General features: G+C 40.1%; 2 protein-coding genes across 2 annotated transcripts; one reads left to right on the top strand and one right to left on the bottom strand.

The window, feature by feature from the left end:
- Positions 1–15,195: 15,195 nt before the first annotated feature.
- Positions 15,196–15,910, top strand: lepb (leptin b). Its single transcript, XM_069164939.1, has 2 exons — positions 15,196–15,351; positions 15,593–15,910. The coding sequence occupies exons 1-2, from the start codon at positions 15,196–15,198 to the stop codon at positions 15,908–15,910; spliced, it is 474 nt and encodes a 157-aa protein (XP_069021040.1).
- A 1,568-nt stretch (positions 15,911–17,478) lies between these two features.
- Positions 17,479–20,771, bottom strand: LOC138207610 (transmembrane protein 53-like). The gene is made up of 3 exons (XM_069164963.1): positions 20,594–20,771; positions 19,059–19,681; positions 17,479–18,158 (listed from the first exon to the last, which is right to left on the bottom strand). Exons 1-3 carry the CDS (start codon positions 20,617–20,619, stop codon positions 17,797–17,799), a joined length of 1,011 nt encoding a protein of 336 aa, XP_069021064.1. The 5' UTR covers positions 20,620–20,771; the 3' UTR covers positions 17,479–17,796.
- Between the last annotated feature and the right edge of the window lie 588 nt (positions 20,772–21,359).

Below are 21,359 nucleotides of genomic sequence, written 5' to 3'. Positions count from 1 at the left end.
CACACAGTGTTAAAGGGCGAGTGCATTGAAGCCAGCAATAATACGAATCCTGTTGATTTCACGCAAGTGATGATAAAAGGAGACACCTGCCAATGACAGATTCTGTCACAGCTCTTTGACGTATAACTTCTTGGCTGTTTTAGTTTGATAGTAACTGCTCCACTGTGAATTTCAGCCACAATAGAAACCTGAAGCTAACGGTAGGCTAATCCAATATATTGTGAATAAAAAAAAAAAATTAAAAAAAAGTCACAGGCTGCAGTTTGCAGGCATCATAATGAATGGTTTAGGGTAATCACCTTAGCAACCCGCAGGCGGTTTTGTCATTGCCATCCACTATCATCTCGCGATGCCTGATGCTGCCTGACTGTTTCTTCCTCTCTTTTCTTTTTTTCTTCTTCTTCTTCTTCTTCTTCTTCTTCTTCTTTCTTTAAGGCGCCAGCGTGAATGCAGCATCACCGCTCATGTGCCGGTGCGCGTGCCTCCAGCCGCGATGTCACGAGGCTGGAGCGCGTGCACGCGAGCACGTTGCCCTGTGTGAGCGGTGGTGCACGGCGGGGGGGGGGGGGGGGGGGGGCGTCGGAAAGGGGGGGGGGGAAGGAGGGGAGGGGGAGCGTGGTGGCGCCGCATGTCACTTGATCTCGAACATCAGAGCAGATAGATGAAGCTAAAGCGATTAAATGGGAGGAGGGCTTTGCGTCACGAGAAAAGGTGGCTGCCCTGGATATGTGAATGGATTAAGAAGGGAGCTAAATGAATGACGGCATGAATGGCAGAACAATGAATGAGTACCGTGAAACCGATTCCTGCGTTTTCATTTGCCCTCCCCTCCAAACCTCTCGAAAGACCCAAGTTCAGTTCCGAAGTTGAATATTTTTGCATAAAGTAGCCTCAAACCGATGTAAACGATGCGAGGGACATTTTGAGGAGGTTCCGTTTCCGCATGTAAATGGGTTTGCTTTACTGTAATCACGAGTTTGAGGTTGGGATATTATGCATAACAAGCATTTAGCACATGGTATAGCGTCGGTATCAAAGCGATGTCCTTGTTTTAAATGAATGCTTTGAAGGGACAGGAGAAAAATTAAAATACATATATATATATATATACATATATATATATATATAAACGTTCTGAAATCTCAGTTGATTTACGTTTGCGATGTTTTCCATAACAACGAGTTTAGAGCTTGCTGTGATGACAGCATGCCTTAATACATAGCTGACTGGAAAATGTTACAGATTATTCGTCATTTACCATCTTTTGATTGCACTTTTAATTTATCCACGTTTTTCTAACATTTGCATAATAATAAGATAAAGAAAAACACATCTACAAAATACTATATATAATATTGTCTTATAATATTGGCAGTTACATTCGTTGTTTTGTTTTGTAGTTTTGTTGTGATATTGTTGGTTGGCATTCTCCCAATGGTTTGGTTACAGATAGTCACATCCTTGAGTTTGATTCAATCTGCACCAAATGTCCCATGCAGGCATCAAAAAGCTCCTGATTTAGATGGTCAAACTTCAGGTTGCTCCGTGTGAGCACACCGCGGAAGTATTCACCTGAACTTCGATGACCAACAGGGCTCACAAGTCACAACGCCCTGAAAGCTCCAGCCGGACTTAATGTCAACTGCTGCACAATTAAAGCACACCGCCATTGGTCGCCTTGACGTACACTAGGTCTTATTTATTTCCTAATCCCGAAACCACCCTGTGATTATTGGTTTCGACATAGGCTACTTCAGTTTTGTGCATGCACATTCAAGTAATCCATTTGTGTGGCAGAAATGGGGACCTCCAAGTTCATTTTTCTTTCCTTTTTTAACTCAAAGTCTATTGAGAGTCCGTACTATAAAGGTTAATAAATGACAGCAAAATACCACAATAACAACAATTTAAGATTGTAGGTGTCAATAATATTATTATGTAAATGAACAATCAAAAGTATGGTGGAAAAAAAACCCTCATAGATCAGATACAATTTTAAGTATTGTTCTATAGGGGGAAAACACCACTCCATATGCTCCACAAAGAATATTACAGAAATAATGAATTATATGCCTAAATGTCTAATAGTTGCACAGCAGTCTTTAAGTCCAATATGTTAATAATATGGACTCCTATACTCCTTGGGCTCTATACAATCTACTACATATTCTGAGACTCATAGGATAATTCAGAGGAATATTGGAGATGGAGTAAAAGAACCAATAATGTCCCAAAAATATCACACATATTTTAGCACCACAGAAACACAAGAACAATTGTAAACAATACTGCTGCTTGAAGAGCGAAAGGATAATAAGTTTAACTAGAAAGAAAAATTCTGAAATAATTTGTTATCATATTTTAGGGCTGTGAGTGTGTTGAGATGGAGATCAGTGAGCACTGAAGGGAAACCGATGGAAAAGGTGTGTGCGTGTGTGTCCGGTGGGGGTGTGGGGGGCAGAATATGGATTGAAAGAAAGAAATAGTCGCCAAAAACAGCCCCCAACTAGCCCTTATACCCCAACCCCCTTCCCCCCAGCCTGGGGTTTGAATTAATGCGTTTCTATTTTTGGCTCTCCCGTGTTTCCAGGGGAAACCTAATGACGCAATGACGTCAATGCAGGTCACCAGCAAGAAGCAGACTGGAGGAATTGAGTGGCTTCCATTAGAGGTTTTGCAGCATTTTCCAGAGAGGAGGGAGGAGGACAAAATGGATTAAGATGAAGAAAATGCACAGAAATAAAATAAATATAGACCGAAAAGAACGGGAGGCAATGCGACTGACGTCTGGGAAGAGAACTGATGGAGGGAGGGTGAGCGGGTGGAGGTGGAGGGGTGGTGGTGGTGGTGTTGGTGGGGGGGGACCCTACTGCTGCATATCAATGGGTGCCGTTCAAATTCCCAGGGATTATTGGAGGGAAAAAAGGGGGGGAAGAGAAAAATGATGCACGCTTCCTCGGATCGGTGATGACTGGGTGAGCCCATTTCAATTTTTTATTATATCCTCTTTGCTTATTGTTGAAGTGAGTAAAACAACAACCTGCCATTCTGTTTTCGTGCTTATAGACAGTGTTGCCGTATACGGAGCCATTGAGAAATTTATCCCCGAGTTTGACGGTGAAGCGTGAGTGGCCGGTGCTTTCTCCGGAGAGACGTGTTGATGTGTGATGATAGGAGAGAGGAAAGGAGCGGATTCCACTAAAAAAGTGTCTCCGCGTTGACTTCCACCGAGTTGATTGCAATTCTTTATCATTAACCGCAGCGGAGGACGTGCTCCGTCCACAGCCCTGCTCTTCCGATGCAACACCAATTCTGCATCCATCGATACACATTCACCGCTGACAGAGAGTGTGTGTGTGTGTGTGTGTGTGTGTGTGTGTGTGTGTGTGTGTGTGTGTGTGTGCGCGCGCGCGCGCGCGCGGAAAGGAAATACATTTTACTATCTATAATTACAATTCTGAGGGCTGGCTGTAATCTTTGACACGCTGGAAACATCATTAAAATAATCAATGCAAATACTTGCAAGCAGGGTCGTCTAATTGCAATGCCAGTCACCCAACATCTTGCGTCATGTGTGGATAGATAGTAACATGTAAACGATTCTGGTGAATTTCATTACGATATCGATATCTGATATATCACCGTTTGCCAATTGGGCTACTTTTCACAGTCGGGCAGTGTGTGTGTGTGTGTGTGTGTGTGTGTGTGGGAGGGGGGGGGCAGTCGTGCGCGTGGAACCTACAAGAAGTAACGTTACTTCTTTTAGTGTGGAATAGCGAAGATTAGACCGTTCCACGCGCGCACACGCGCGCAAACACATATTTGCCCACTCGACAGGCTTTCGATGGCAACAAGTGCCAATTCATGCACGATCAATTCTTCTACAGCCTGCATACCCCATCGTGATGCCCCCCCCCGCCCCTCCCTCCTCCAGAAAAAAACGACAGATTTAAAATGGATATGTCAGCTGTTTTTATTCTATTTTTGGTTCCCTTTTTTTAATCTTTGATTTTTTTTTTTTTTTTTTTGGTGTTTCTGTCATCCTCAATTCAACCGTTTTTTTTTTTTTTGTTTTTTTAATCAACTCCACTTTTCCCTCTTTCTACAAATTGGGCTCCAGTGCAGGGCGTTCACCACGCAGAGAGCTGCTTTCAGCACCAGGGACAGCTCAGTGCATTTCAGGACCATGGAGACCGCTCTCCGTGCAGCCGTCGTTTTACGGCGCCATGCAATCGTCTTTGAACCTTCCTCTGCAACTTCTGCATGAGCTTAAAGTGGCGGAGGGCCTGCACAACTGACTCTGTGAAAATGAGATGATTTGGAGCCTGTTAGAGCCATGTAAATACTAAGTAAATATATACTGAAAACACACCATCTTCCTTCAACGTCTAACAAGGTTAGCTGAATATGGGGCAATGTAGGGCACATTTAGAGAGGAGCAGGAACACTTTTTTTTCCCCTACATATGACGCATGTGGTGAGGTAAGTGTGGCAGATGCCTACGTGTGCAGATGGTCCAGTCTGCTGGTCCCTATCCGCCCTGGGCTTGACGTAACACCCATATACAGGCAGAGGCCCCATCATCCAGATGTGGTCGTGTGCTGCGCACGCCTCCTCAAACCACCACAAAAGCCCTTTTTAAACCCCTTTTTATGAACTTGTTCTTTACCGGAGCATGAAATTGTATGATGTAGGCCTGCACGTTGAATGGATTTACACTCGTAGTTTAGCTTGTGTTTCGTCCTATGTTGCAGGATTTATTTTCTTCCTCTTTTCTAGATTTACGTAAAAGTGTTCAGCTGGATCTTTTAATTCAGAAGCAATTTTTTTAGATTTGTTTTGTAAGAAGAAGAAAAAACACTTAAAAACATAATCATTCGTTAAATGATGACTGCCGCAGGTTGAAACAATTCAAAATTGTATGTGTCGCATGTTATAAAAGGTCAAATAGAGGGTCAAACTTAGATTAAATAAATGATCAAAATAGGGATTATTTTATGCTAACTATATTTAAATTCATGAAAACTGAAAGAACAAAGCGTGGAACATAGCACAAGGTGAGGCAATCCCTTTTGTGGATTATTCCAATAGCCCCTTTGTTATATTCCTTTCTAAAACATCTTTTAAAGTATCATCTTTTAAATGACAATAAAATGCCAGAAATGCATTTGTTGTTAGAAAAGAAGTCAGTGGTTAAAAACTCAGACATGTAAAGATGGAGTGTAAAATAAGGGAAACGATTATAACAATAACTAAACACAGACAGAAAATGTCGCAACAGAGCGAGTTATTGTATTGTGCTGTCAATAAATTAGATGATCAAAATCACACCTTGGCCGAGTATGAAAGCCTTATGCGAATGACCTGGCCAGGTACACCATGTAGCCTGCGGCAGCAGTAATTCAGAGCTTCAGCAGGTGGTGGCTTTGCAGGCATTTACTTTGTTTGGATAAGGGTGTGGCATTTACAGCAACTACCTGTATCATTGAACTCACGGTATGAAAGATGCAGCGACATATTTCCTGTTTTCTAGTGTCTTCTTCATGCAGCGTGGTGCACTGGTGTATACGGTGCCTGGCTCCTGATGGGGGTACTGACTGAGGCCATTTAAAGCATTTTGAGTGAGACAGAGGTAATTAGTAGGTAGGAATATATTTCTGATGACATATTATACTGGAATACCGGTACTACACCATGTACAGAATTAAATCTAGTTAAAGAATCACAGGATTCAAAGTGGTGTGTTTAGGGACATTATTTTATGTCTGTGCTTAAATTGCCTTATAGAACGTTTTTGTGCTTTTATGTTGATCACTGATTTTAACATGGTTTTAGAGCGTAGACATGTTTTGAAGATGATGAAGAGGAGTTTTGAATCATCTTGAATGTCAGATATTTGTTACTGCCGCTCACAGTGGAGCTGATTTCTGTGAGTGAGGGGGGACAAATAGTGGAAACAATGATTTAAGGCTTCTTTTTTTTAAATATGGGATTAAAATGAAAAGCTGGGGTTTGTGAAAATTCATACAGATCTTATGGCACATTACACAAGTGTGCAAGGTGAAGCTCAGCATCATCACAATTGTGATAATAACTAATACATTTCAAAGTAAAACAACAGTTTTGGTAGGATTTGGTGCTTTAACGCAATATTATTGCTTAACTAGAGATACGTGAAAAAAAACATTTGCAATGTTTTTCAGGCCGAGGCATGCATTTGTACTTCACCACAACAGTCACATACGTTTTACACAACTGGAATGTGGCCTTTAAAATCAGCTACATTAGCTACATTACAAGGTTCAGCTCAGACATCCTGTCAGTGGGTAGCTCCAAAAGCCCTGACCTTCCTTCTGAGAAACCAAATTCACAAGAATATGATGTTCACCTTTAATTCAATTTAACCTCAAAATCAACATCTGACAGAAAGCTGAAGATTTTGAAAGATGTGATGGTGGGGTCAGTTCGTATTCCATCATGCGGTTTGTCACCCAAGGAAAAGAGGACTGCACTGTACCAGCTCAGCGATGTGCCAAGGCTCTGTGGTACGACTGGTGTTGTCTCATCAGGTGAACGGACCAAGTGAAGATGCCAACCTGTCTGTTGTATCCTCGTGCCTGATGGCTAAAGACACGGCGGAGTGCAAGATGGTTGCACACCTGTTTCATCATCATCACAAAGCTGCGACAATGTTGCTCTTTGAAAATGTGCCGAAAACATCAAAGACCAAGGCGGGTCCGCTGTGGCCGGTACTGCCCTGCATCACGTCTGTTGGGGCTCCATGTTCCTGTATTGAAGTGAAGGCAGAGGGGTGTCTGCATGTCTTCAGGAGAAACCCTTCAAGATGTTGAGCCTCCTGCACTCATCATCTCCTTCTGAAGGAAAACAACAGCTTTCTCTTTTTGTTATTTTGGTGATGCAACAATGGAAAGACGGCACGTGCTCCATTGGAGGAGATTCTCGAAGCCTTGTGCCGCTTTCCAAATGTTATCAAGCACCCTCAACAGGATTTTGGTTGTAGACAGAGACAAAATTGAATACACGTATGAAAGAGCTTGGGAAAGTCACATCGAGGGACGCTTGAGTTTATACAGGAATGCCAAATATGGCAAAAAATGGGATCAGATTCCTGGAGATGGTGGGTCTCATTCACAAACATGTTCATGATCAGATTTTAGGCTGAATCTCATTGGCGTAAAAGATGTTTTTAAGACTGCTGTGAACAGTTCAAGAAACAATTTTAGTACTTGCTGATTCTATTTTAAGGACAACAACAACAAAACCTCACTAATATATATTTCATTTAATCTCTAAACCTACTGACACCATCAATTCTACATAATGGAATTCTTAAGGTATTGGAACATTTTGCAGTCTATCAATTCCTCATATTCTGCAGTGGAGCAAGGGCCCTCTACCTACAACAATCTATTCAAAATGCTAATCACATATTCAATGTTCAGTTATCCAGTGAAACTAATCTAAACCTCCTTGTGGAGTTTTGCGTGTACTGAACGTGCTGGTGTACTGAATGAAGTGGAGGTTGGTTTAACGCAGGTCCTTCGGTCAAGGTCTGATACAGATCTCAAAGCAAATCAAACCACTGATCAGATATAAGACACTTCAGACATTTAAAGGCAGTATGAGACAATCGCACCGCCACAGATCACAGCATATTGTGTGTATGCTGAAAATCAGATGGGTGTGTTTGGACGCTGCAGGCAAGAAGCTACTGCCAAGACCAGCAGTCAAAATCAACATTTTGTTATCCAACTCAAAGTCTCAGTTTACCATAATTTAACTGGTATCCAAAATTGAGACGCAATTCTTGTACTATTTTTTTCATTCCAAAGTTGTCCTATGTGTGTTTTACTGATGTAGCAGTGTTGACAACATCTGTACATTTTGTCACGTCTTTTGTCTTTCTACACTTCGACTGTTCAGCATTGTCAAACACGCTCATGCTGTTTGCAGATGTGCAGGAAGTTTCAGCTCTTCCTGACTGTGTCATGATGACTGAAAATGCTGTTTGATTAAATATACTTCATCAGATTTAGAAGTCCTGTAAAAAAAAAAAAAAGTATAACAAAGGACTAAACACGTATTTTCTGTTGCCATGCAGAAATTGTACTTTTCAAGAAAGGTGTGACTCGTACTTGTCGCTCACATTTCAAACTGCGTGCTTTAGAAAGTCGTTGCTTGCATCAGATGTGCTGACGTCTCTTTTTCTCTTTCTCTACAGGTGCTGAGGACGTCACCACAAGATCACCAGATCAAAATATTGTCCTTTGTGGGTCTTTTTGCGGTCTGGGCTTGCTGTTCCTAAGGCAGTAGCCAGGAAGCCCTTACCCCAAAAAGTATCTGCACTGGATTCAGGCATCTGAAGCAGACGCCACGTTTCTTTCTCCCTGACGGAGGAGCGTACGTCTCTCAGCTCTGTCGGTGTTTCAGAGTGAGGACACTGTTCATTTGTAGCTTTGAGATCCTTACTAAACCGAGGTGGTCAAAGGTTTGGCCAAAGTTAGGTGTGGCTTTTGATCAGTTGTGAAATACAAGAACGTGATTTTTAAATGGAAGCATTTGAGAGGCGTAATACAGGATGTGGCAGAACAGATGTCTTAATCCGAACGGGTAACCTGAGAGAAATCAGATTGGAACGAGTCTTGTTACAGTGAGAAACAGCCGGCAGCTTTACTCACCTCAAGTCCAGATTGAAAAGTGAAAAGCTACACTTCCTGAACTTAACCTAATGTCAAATTTTCCATTGAAGAAAACACTTAAAATATATACCTTTGCCCGTTTTAAAATACAAACCACTGGAGATACGTTTTGCTCTGTGCACCGCAAGGGAAATGTTGCTCAACTGAATACATAAAGAAATTGGGGCAAATCCGGGTAAAAGCCATGTTACTCTTTAGATTTGAGACAATTCAAAAGCACACTTTGGAGAGAGGTTTAACTGGTCAAAATGCAAGTCAGATACTCGTGTCATATGATGCAAATATTTCTTTCTTTGCTTTACGAATTGAGATTATTCTAAAAATGTGCTATTACAAGACTGTTGTCATACATTTGTATACATATTCAGTGATTTTGCATCATCTCTGATATTATAATTTTAAAATTAGGTTGTGAATTGCAGTAATAACGTGGCTCAATGTGAAGGATGCTCTTCACACCCCAAGTAAAGATTCTATGCTCTGCGTTCATCAATCTGTGCACTCAAGTTACTGTAGCTTGCAATGCTAATGTATTGAGTGTTATACACAGGACTCAAATTCAATACGCAATAGATGTTACAGGAGTTTCTGTTTCATAAAGTGGTTAAAAACAAAAAGCATAATTATTCATATTTTTGTTTTTTTTACCAGCAGGCCAGACATTTATAGAAGTAGCCCTCGAAACTACATGAACAGGATCTACGTACGCAGCGAATAAATAAGCTGAAGGGAAACGGACACGGAGCTTGAAGCCTTTGACGTACTGTGTGTTACATAAATTTGATTATTTATCCAAACCAATGAGCCTTCACAATGTCGTTTTTGTGCGTCAAAACCCGAGGCACTTTTGGTGCACTGACGAGGCCACTTCACTTACACTAACCATGTGACTGCGTCGCTCAGGGAGTGTTTCTGCTGTGTGTGTTTAATATGGGACACTCTTGCCAGTATTGTGGTCAAATACTATTAGGAGCACATGTTAAGTGATATTATTGCAGATGGGTTTGTCCCTCATTGCAACGACACTGGCCATCTCTTTCCTTCGCAGCATCCTTTTACTCTTTTTCATCTGTTCCCCTGACTACTTCTGTGCTTCCGCAGTCGTACATGTTCAGTTTTATTATGTTGTATTTAAATTCACTCTCTTCTCTCCCCTTCAAAGCACCTGCTGCCATTTACAGGATTTTTGTTTTAAGGTGGACATTTCTACTCAAGTATTGTGCGTTGTTGAATAAAACTGAAATAAAATGAATTGTTGTTTTTAGGGCACTGACTGCTTATTTCAGTACTTTGTGTACGCTTTTGTGAGATTCATAAACTAAATATTTCTAAATATTAAAACTATCAATATGTGAACAAATGAAGACACTGTGATTTTTAACTTCGCTAGATTTATCACTGAAGGTTAAAATTCAGCTCCTTAAATATTAAACACAAAAACACCTTTTGTTTTTTTCTGTCTATTTTTAATCCTAAAAGATCACAGACAACTATTCCCACACTCAATCATCGACTCTTCCTGCCTTGTGGGTGGCTACAGTTTGACACAGACTCATAGGAGTGACATGTTTTTCAGTCGACTGGGTCCCTGCATCCATTAATTGACCTAACAAACCTCAGACTGACCTTCAGATAGGAGCTAGAGTTCCCAGTGAAATCACGGCCGTGGCCCGCAATTTGTGTGTCACACACCGCCCTGGGAAATAGGGCAGTGCCTCATCCATGTCATCAGACAGGAATGTGGGTTGGTGGATGCACTTTTGCTCCTCTTCCACATGTAATAAAGTCAATTAAATTGGTGACCAAAGACAAAAGGCAGTAAAGAGGGGCTTTTTTTTTATTGTACAATATCTATCTCCAATACCAGTTGCTTCCTATCATTTGATACAAATTCAAATGTTTGGGCAGTGAATATGGGGCTTTTTTCATGCCTTCATTGTGGAAAGATACAACAATTTTGTCTAATATTCTTTTAGCGATACATATTCATTAATAAAAACCACAAGTGGTGTGTATGAATTTAAATTTGGGCCATTAAGGAGCATATCAGCCAACGGATGAGTTAATGATTATTACTAATGAGTAGGAAAATAAGCACATTAAGCAGTAAAAGAGGATGAGCAAAATCGGCCAAGTTGCTACAAGATATACACTGAAAACTCAAAAAGCAGAAGAGAACTGATTAAAAAGGCTAAAGGAGAATGTATTCAAAGAAACCATGAGAAACCTCTGAGAAACACCGTATACTTGTTAGAAATGGAGGAAAATTCTAAATAAAATTCCCTAATAATTCAAGGTCTTAAATGCATCTGGTGCCAAAGATTCCTTAACATTTAAAAGGAAATGAATAAGAAAGGAAGCATGCCATACATCGCCGAGACACAAATGCGCCACTATATAAATCTGTGGGTGAGTATAGCCCTCCAGAGGATGTCTTGAGAACTGCAAACAAGAACACACTGTGCACCTCCATCACAAAGAATAAGCAAAATACGGTTAAAAAAAAAAGCTCTGAATCAAATTTAAAGAATGTTCGTGTTAGGTTTTAACTAGTCCCAGCTGGAAACAGACTTGGTTTATAACAGTTTTTTTTCAGTTACATTATCAAATCCATACAGGTAGTCTCCTCCCTATGATGTATTCAATGTCAAAATTACGGTAAAAAGCAGTGGACGTGAATAATTCAGGGACTTATTTGGTGTTACATAATATGCCCTCTGAGGAGAAGTTTGCTATTCTTAGTTTTTGGCCTTTCAAAGATCTGGTCCCTATTTACATTTTCAGTCTCATTGTTTTTGCCAAGCACTGACATGTGTATTTTTTCAACCCAATGATGTCATTGAACTTAATTGCCAAAAGCCATCATGAAAGAGATTTCAACGAATTTGAGTTGACTCAGCAGAAAAAAAACAAAAACGTTATTACAGTCATTTGTGCTGCTGGTAAGACTGCCAACGATATTGTTGTTTTTATTCAGACTGCTGGAGATGACGCAAAAAAGGGAATAAAGCACATCTATTAGTTCTAGTTGGTGGGTTTCATTACTTCAAAGATAATCTGTGTCCTTATATCAACAATATATTTAAAACATCATCATCAGCTCTTTGCCGTTGTAGGCATTTGTCTGATATCATTGCGCCCATATAGAGTAAAGTCAAATATACATTATCCAGTAGGGTTAAGTCAATAATAACATGTGCAGGTACAGCACAAGAACGTGGTCACAGTGACAAGAGAAAATTACACAACTGTCATGGATTATGACTATGTAGCTTTGCTTCAGCTCTCTATCTGCACCATAAAGTCAATAAAGTTTTTCCACAAGTTATGATGGTGTCATTCCCCTAATTCAGACCTTTTGATCAGTGTTCTGGTGGGCCTTCTGAAAATATATCTATCATTCAAAGAGAGGTCAGTAGTTATGCAGATGAATAGATCCCTAAACTAGACGAAATCCTTGGGGTTTGTTAGCCTGTCTGTACATAATCGCACAGCAATCTATCCATTGCTTTGGAGATATTGGACCTAAGTGGTAGACCGGCCGATCAACAGTCAGGCGTCTGAGCCATTCTGGTAGTATGGCTAACGTAGGCGAGTGAATCTACTTCGGTTTGAAATTGTGGGGGAAAAGTGATTCATAAAGAGCAGTATTCTCACAGGTTGAAATTTGGCTAGTTACACACATACAAGATATATACCAGACCGGACACAATCATTCTCATTAAAACCACAACTATTTCCTGTGCGCATGAGTCAGTTGGTCGAGAAAAAAAAAAGGGGTGGACAGGAGTCGAAGTACGTGGGCCGTGTCAGCTTACTGGAATTGACCAAAGCAGACTTTCCAATAAACCCCAGTTCCCATTTTTTTACCTCCCCATATCATCTACTTCAGTAACAAAGTATTTCCATCTGCGTTACGCAGTTCCTACAAAATAAAGGAGTGACGTTTTTGTGTGCAGGAATCCCAACATGAAGGCCAAAACACGTTTTCTTGGCAATCTACATTGTGATTATTATTGTGTCAACAAAACTCTTGACAATAATTCAAGTTCTGGGAATCTTGTGCCAACGAGTCGCCAACTACAGAACTGGGCCACAATTCCCACTGATTTTAAAGAGACTGATGCATAACAGCAGAGAAAACAAAGAGTTTGTGAGAGGAACAAGAATTAACAAACCAATTTACTGGAACACTTTATGACTCACAACAAAGGAAAGTGTAAATACTTTTTTTTTTTTTTCAATCACCATAAAAAAAAAAATTATTCACACTTTCCTTTGTTAAGTTAGCTTGATATTTATCAGTAAATAAGTTAGATAACTAAGACATTATTTTTAATTAGAGCTTAAAAAGCCAGCCTAGAAATAGATCAGTGTTAAGTATAATTTTTAACAACTTTATGTATCTACGTCTGACTGAAAGAGATCCAACCTGAAGGTCAACTTGTCTGCCAGGTTTAAACTTGCAATCCAACTAAGAATGAGTTTTGCAACTCCTTCTGCACAATAACAACAAGCACATAACCACAGCAGGGATTCCCTTCAAACCTCCAGCAAGCATGTCACGTCATTGACATGTCATGTCAACTCTTCCAAATATATATATGAGTGTTTTGGAATTTCTGCAAAGCATGCACTTTTCTTTGTTATCATATATCATCTCTAAAAGTCCAGACCAGCTTATAAATTCGAGTGTTTGCATCTGTGTGGCTCGTGTTTGCCTTCATGCTTCTTCCTGATCAATTTAAGTTCTTGCCTCTGATTATAATTCACAAATGTCCTGGCTTTTAAATTCCAGCATTTTCACGCTGTCAAAATTAATGTCACTATATCAGAGCTAATTTCATTTAATGATGGCTCAGTTCCATCAAGTCTTATTGCATAATCCAAACTTTTGTTGAACTATTTTTAGCACATATATATATGCCTTCTGCTAGCTCAGAAGTTGTTGTAGTTGTTTTCAGAAGCAAACCGAAAAAAGAACATCAGCCTAAAATGATATTGTATTAGTTACAATAATATTACTATTATTGCTATCATTAACAACAACATCAACAATGTAAGCTTAGCTACGCCAGTAAAAAAAAGAAAAAGGGTAGGCTACTCCAAGCTCATTTAAATGTGGTCAAATTCTAGGCTGAGCCGACAGCAAAAATGCTCTTCTGTAAGAGAGTGTTCGCAAAATGTGCTAAGTATAAGAATACGTCTCTATTTGACAGCACTTTGTAAAGAAGAACTGAGGAAGACTTAAAGCCAGATACTGCTTTTAAAGAGACTGATGCATAACAGCAGAGAAAACAAACAGTTTGTGAGAGGAACAAGAATTAACAAACCAATTTACTGGAATACTTTATGACTCACAACAAAGGACAGTGTAAACACATTCCTGAAACAGTTTTTTCTGTGGATAGGCCGAAGGAGCTTTGGGATGTTTCCTGTCTGGGTGTGTCGAAGGCCTGTGGTGATCAACCTGGATTATTTCAAGGTGCCTGCGCACAGGCAGTTTGATTTTACTGTCACGGTGTCACTGGTATGATTGGAGATCCTGTTGTCATGCACAAAGAGGGAATTCACATTAGGCGAAACATCGACTTAAGATAGACAGACAGACATTCCTGCTGTACGCAGCAAAATGGAGAATGTACTCTCCTCCACACCCACAATAACAACACAAGTCACGCGCTCAAACTGTCAAAAGCTTCATGGTAGGAAAATGCAAAAAAATGCACAACCATTATGTTTCAATTTTTTTTTTTTGGTCATCGCCTTCAACAGCAACAATTCAAATATTGTGATTCCCAGAGTCTTCATTTATGTTTCAGAAATAACAAGAGAATCCAGAGAGAACTGCTAAAGATGACTCACAGGCTTCACTTTGAATTACAAGATGGCAAATTCCAGATGGCCTACTCATAAAATGTCGCAATAAATTCAACCTGTGCATAAAATAGCAATTATTTAGATATACTGTATTTCACCACTCTGAGTCAGTGTGATCCGTCTCTTTATTGGAATTTACTGTGAATTTCTTCCATAATCCAAGCATGTTGAGAAGTTGCCCCCCCCACCCACCCCCACCCCGCTACCCACCCCACCTCCCAAAGGTCAGGCTCAGGTTTGAGCCGGGGGAGGAGAGAGAAGGGAAATAGACCCAGACTCAAGTTCAGGGCAGACTATTTAAGAGAAATGTGTCATCTCTGTCATTCAGTGTTACAGGAGCACAGCCACAAGTCCAAAAACACAGGTAAGAGATATGAAATTTTACACTAACAGAAACAATTAGGCGAGAGGAAGAAATAATTCAGGTTATACTTTTCTTTTTAAAATCAAGCAGAAAATATTTAAGCAAAAAATTATACCTTTATAAATATATGCAAGAGCTTTAAGGTAATGCTGTTGGAAATTGTGCAGATTTTTTTTTGTACGTTTGTTTGTCTTTTCATAAATTAATAACGTATTTTTAATTTTTTTTAGGATGCACGTCCTTTTGGCCCTTCTTTATGTCTCCCTTATTGCAGCTCCTGAGTGCACAAGTCTACCCACAAAGGGAGACTCCATCAGAAGTACCACACACAACATATTAAACATTGCTAAGATCACCCTGATCCACATTGAGAAACTCAGGACAACGGTATGCACAATACTTATGTTAAACATAGTTTGCCAATTTTTTTTTTTTTTTTTTTTTTTTTTTTTTTTTTTTTTTTTTGCTTTCCAAGAACAAGTTTAACTTCAGAATTTTTTTTTCCCAGAACATGTATGTTGTAATGTAAAAATATTTTTAAAATAAAGCATCCAAAGGCTTCTTTCTTCAAGAATAATTCATCCCACATCATCCTGATATACAGCTAACATGATGCACTTTTCCTCAGCTGCCGGCTCAGCAGATAGAAGTTACCACTCCTTCCATCGAGGGACTAACTGGCATCAGCCATGACCTTGGACTTTTGGCTAATGAACTGCAGAGCCCTTTTACGGAGCTTCTCAGCCAGATCCAAGCCGACGTCTCCAGCTTGGAGGGAAGGGTGCGCTTCCTCGCCCTAACAATGGACTGTCTCGTCCAGGCCAGACCAAGAGCAGAGACCGGGGACAACGTGTTCCCCCACAGTAACCTTTACCTGACGCTGACGAAGGTGCAGCGCTACCTGGAGAACCTTCTTCTCAACAACGACAAACTCAAGGTCTGCTGACAAATCCACACTAATCACATCTATGCCAAGTCTCGTCATTAAAGGCAGATATACAGAGGCTTATTTGCGCAAATAGCTCGGTGCAGTCATGGTTTATTATTTGTCTTTGCACATATTTTCAATGGACTTCTGTCACTGATAAAAAAAATTTAAAAAAAGCTCGCAAAAGGTTTTACATTCATTTGCAACACTTGAGCATTTTTATATGTAATGCAACTGGCTTTTGAAGCATATATTTTACTGTTTGCATGACAAAGATTTTATAAAGGTTTAAAAAATATTTGAAATGAAGAGAAAAGAGTTATACTGATTATAACCGGAAGTATATTTCAATATCTTTAATACCAAAAAAAAAAAAAGAAAAGCTAAATAGATATAACAAGAAATGTTTCTTCCAGAATAGTTTACAGTTTAAATTGTGTTTTGATGTGGTGCGGACTCCATCAGAGGTCACGGTGGGAAAACTGAGGGAGACAGGCTTCCTCTGATTGGTTAACACTAGCAAGATTCAGGAGTTGGGTGTCTGTAGTAAGCCGACATGGTTGTGCTGCAGCTGGCAGATACAAATTTTAACTAAATTTCTTACAAGGTAAGGCTAAACTTTTTGCATGGGAATGCAATAGTTTAGCATGAGCATTCTAGGGCGTGCAAGATTTGTTAAGAAAAATATTATTATATAGTATTTCAACTTTTTTTTATAATAAACTGTGCAATAAATATTTTCGTAAATATGTGTTGTGTCAAAGTGGTTTTCTTCAATTATACGAGAACATTTGATTTTTACCATGGGTGTGTTACTTTGAAAAGAAATCTTTCTTTGAAAATTAAACTTTCTGCCACATAAAACTACGCTCCTCAAAGAAATTAAAACAGTATATTTGAATTAAAACTATAATATTCACATTCTTTAACAAACTTAAATTGAAACTTTAAAAAAAACTATAAAGTTGATACACAACCAGGCCTTTATTAACACATGTAAACCAAATGTATAAAAACAAATCAAATTCACATTCCCCAAGTAATCTTTTTCATCTTGAGGACACTCATTTTATCTTGGACCATCCAAAATCCATAAAATGAGTTGTAAATTGTTTTTTTTTGTTTGTTTTGATTTGGTAAAAAAAAAAAAAAAAAAAAAAAAGATTTGTTTTGTTTTGTTGTAAAGTCCTTTTTTTCAGTGGGTCATTGTATGTGTAATGTGACGTTATTTTTCTGCTTCTGTTCTATCCTGTGCCGCTTTTGCGTTGCTTCTAATGCTCCTTTGGAATTCAATTCTCACAGATTCTTGTATTCAGTTGTATTGTTGATGTTGTCATTTGTCGGTTTCTCGAGTTCTTCACTTTAAATTCCACCTTTATGTTCTGACCGGTCTCTACATCATGGTGTCGCATCGTGTCTGTTCAAAATTGTTGCTGCCCGACCTTTGCACCCTCATAAACAAACAATATCCCACCATTCACTATGTAAATCTGATATATACAATCTATAAACCTTAGCGGTTTTCCGCTTAAATAAATAGAAAAAGGATTATAATAGATGTGCTGTTGAAAAGAATGCAATTCACATTTCAGCTCAATTTTGTATTTGCTTTATTTCACAAATTGTGAAAAAAAAAACAGAACTCTGGTAAGTTTAACCAGTTTATTAACCCAAAACTGGTTAATAAACTTATTCATGTGCAAAGAAGTCATAACATCACAAAGGTGCCGCAATAATATTAAACGTAGCTTTTGCTGAAATAGACCATAGTTAAGAGGAGAGAAAAAAAAAAAAAAAAAGCAGTTGTCAAACAATACTATTGATAACTCCACAGCCTACAAGATAAAATAATCACAATGCATTCTCTTTATAATAATAACAGATCATGCATTCTTTGCAAGAATTTATTTGTTTGCTTTCAGGGAGGAAATAGGCATCGAGTTCAAGAAACGCTGCAGCGTGGAGATGTATTCTTCTGGGTGGCATCGCATGTGGGCCGCATGAATCGACTCCTTCCACCTCCTGCTCTCGACGGACATGCCCCTCTCCTCCCAGAAGTCACACATTTTTTCCAAGGCAGCAGGGTCAGACAATGCGTCGTTCTCACAGGAAAAGAAGAGGGCCGGTACAGTAACAGGGTTGTTGCGGAACACTTGAACGCCTCTCTCGTAGAAGTCGGCCGTGTGGGTTTTGAAAAGCCAGAAGTAAAGCATGGCGGTGGTTTTGACGACGCCTTCTAAACGTGGCACCAGAGTCTTGCCGAGGCCTGAATAACGACAAAAGGTTCGGTAGTTACTTTATAACGCTTTCATATACTTTATAATACAACGAGGAGGTTTAGTATTCTATGATCGGGAGTAGAATTACATGTGTACAGTATACATACAATGCAGCTCTGTACAGGATATTAAACATCAGTAGTTAATAAGGGCAGAGAGAAAAAAAAATGTCTTTAGAGCAGCCGGTCTAGGAATACTGTATGGACAAAGTGGGCAGCTGCCATTGGGCCCCAGACATACAGGGGCCCCCAGAACGCCACTATATTAAACATCAATGACAATAACCTTCAACCTCTATGACCTGCTCCGCAGTGTTTGTCTGAAAGAGGGGCTCCATATGTCAAAATGCTATCTTCATTATTTGAAATGCATAATAAATTATTATTTTTTTTTTAATCAAATTACTATACATTTTTTTTCTTCCCAGAAACAAGTTGTTCTAGTATTTACTAACCACAAGGGTTTTCACAGACAGGCGAGGTAAAACCACGACCCTGACAGGTTGTCCTCCGGTGGAAGAATCTGAATACTTGATAACTTTCGCGTGATTTTGTTTGTGTTCTGCATTTGGTCAGATAAAACTACCTTTGTGAACATCAGATAAACTGTAAGAATTTGAACACTATTTTGTGCCATTTTTTTAGACCAACACATCTTAAATGTTTTTTTGTTGTTTTTTTTTTAAACTGTAAATGTGACTGTATTAATGTAAAGACTGCTTGTTGTTCTGAGGCAGCTGACAAACGAGCTGCCACAAAGTTTTCCTGGACTGACAATCTGGAGCAGTAGGTCAGCTGGCCCGTGAGTTATTTAAAGATCTGACTTGCATGTTCAGCACAAAGGTAACCTGAGCCCCAGTTGGACCACCGTGGATCACTCTCACTCACCTATTGCCATTTCCTCCAGTGTGCCGACCACCAAGCTGTCGTAGATTTGCCCAATCACCCTGCGGGCCACCTCTGCATGTGCATTTGGTGCCTGTGCAATGTGGGTGAGTATCTGGGTGAAAGTGTAGCCGCCGATGGAGGAGGCATGGACCAGCAACGGCCTCCCTGAGAACGGAGGCTCCTCCAGAATATTCAAAATTTCCAGCCCGTAGTCGAGCCCCCATCGAGGCCACAGAAAGTGCATTACGCTGCTCTGGATGACGAGCACATCCATGCCACGGTCCAGGTAAAGGTCCCTGTACTTGGCCACTGACCCCAGATGGGCGCCGAGGCAGGCAAAGAAAAGAAGGAGCGGACGGGAAGTGGAGGCAGAGTATGGTTGGTTTTGGGAGGAGACGGGTGTGTGTGAAGGCGACACCGAGAGCAGTGGAGAGGAGGAAACCTCTGCAGGAGACGGGTCGCCGGGCGGCAGGGCTGAGGGGGGAAGCGACGAGTCGGAGGTTTGAGAGTCTTTGGCAGGATACACTGGGGTGTAATAATAAATGATGCCACTGCTGATCGTTTTGAATATAAACTTCCCACTGCTGACTTTTGTGGGTGTGGCTTTTGCAGCCCTGAAGAAACTGAAACAAAAGACAAGTCGGATTTTAAAAATGAATTATTCCCAAGAGAAAAGTGAAATTACATCAAAGTTGTGAGACGACGTTTTTGTAACTGAAGACGTCCTCCCGAGACCCATTAAAGGATGGATATTGCAGTTATTTTTCTACGAGTCATGTTTACTGTTGTCGACAAGTCATTGTATCCGTAAAGAGTATTGCATTGCGGGTTCTCTGAAGAATCAAACGGATTCTTATTATACATTTCTAGGAAACCCCATTTCTGAAATTGTGTGCGTGAGCTCTTAATCTATAACTCTCTCTTTCTACTACACTTTACAAAAGAAAAGTTGTTGTTGTTTTTTTTTTAATTAATGTTACAAGAAAATAAATGGCTAAAAACCTGTAGGGTCTCTGAACCAAATGCCAACTCTGTTCCAACCTCACACAAAGGTTTCCTGCAGGAAAGGGTGCTTAGATGAGAGCATCTTCTATTTTAGGCATTGCAAAAAAAAAATAATAATAATAATTCTATACTGTATGTTTTATTAACTTTAGACTTTCTGATCTCGGTCTTTGTCATCATTTAATGTCTTCATTTAACTCGATTTTTGTTTTGTGTACTTTACAGGTGTTCACGCAGGCTGCAGGCTGCATACTGACAAAATGGAAGTCTGATTTCTTCAATATTCTTGTGCGTGTATTCGGGGGAAAATTCAGACTGGAGCGGACCTGTGAGGCGCTTTAATGCGTCGCTTTCACCCGTCGCACTGAAAGGTGGAGATATTTCAATACATTACCGGGTCTCATGAGGACACCGCAAACCATCAAGCCTACGTGTATTTTAAATTTTTTTTTTTTTTTTTTTTTTACATTCCTAATGCAAAGCAGGTCACACGCAAGGCATTTCAAAGCAACGTTGTCATATCGTGTTACCCGGTGAAGAGGCCCAGGTTCCCCATGCCGACAGGCTAAAAAAAAAAAAAAAAAATGTGCCCTTGTTGTCCTCCCGGTTGTGTGAAGAAAGGACTGCAGCCGGTCGCTCAGATCTGCCGCGGTGCCGACTCAGGCAAAAGGATAAACCTGGATGTTGGATGAAGTGACGACCGAGAGAGACCGCCCCTGCTCCACCAGCTCTCGCGGCCCCTTTAAATCCCGCAGTCCCTTTAAATCCCGCAGTTCCCCGTGAACGCGCACACGTGATACGACGCTCGCTCCCGTCACGTGAAATTGAAATACCGCCGGCGGAGATCGCTCATAAAAACCAATGGTGCATCCGAAATGTGAAAGCCAGGAAATGTACGATTAAAATGATTAACTGTAAGACTATTATGTATTCAACATTGTATTTTGGACTGACCTCTGCAAAACCCTCCTCTGGATGAGTTATTTATAGATCAGTACAGCTCACATGAGTGTTGCAGTGGCGATAATGCCGTCACAGGATCCACCACACCATGGAGCTAAATTAAGCAACATTAAAAAGGTCATTAAGTCATGTTCTTCCGACCCTCTCATCAAACAAACTGCAAGACATTTCAGTGCCACAAGAGGGAGCCACACGCCTGCATTACTTCAAGGTGTGGAGCACTTTGAATGTGGTCAATACAACTTGTCTGATTGAGGTATTACTTTAAAAAAAAAAAAAAAAAAAAAAAAGTAGTTATTTTAATGCATTTCAGAGGCTCTGATGTCTGTGTTT

This window comes from Embiotoca jacksoni, unplaced genomic scaffold (genome assembly GCF_022577435.1).
Source record: "Embiotoca jacksoni isolate LCO1_2020_lvr unplaced genomic scaffold, fEmbJac1.0.p SCAF_32, whole genome shotgun sequence".
Classification (NCBI taxonomy): Eukaryota; Metazoa; Chordata; class Actinopteri; family Embiotocidae; genus Embiotoca; species Embiotoca jacksoni.
Note: the sequence above shows the minus strand (reverse complement) of the source record. Positions and strands in the feature narration are given on the sequence as shown.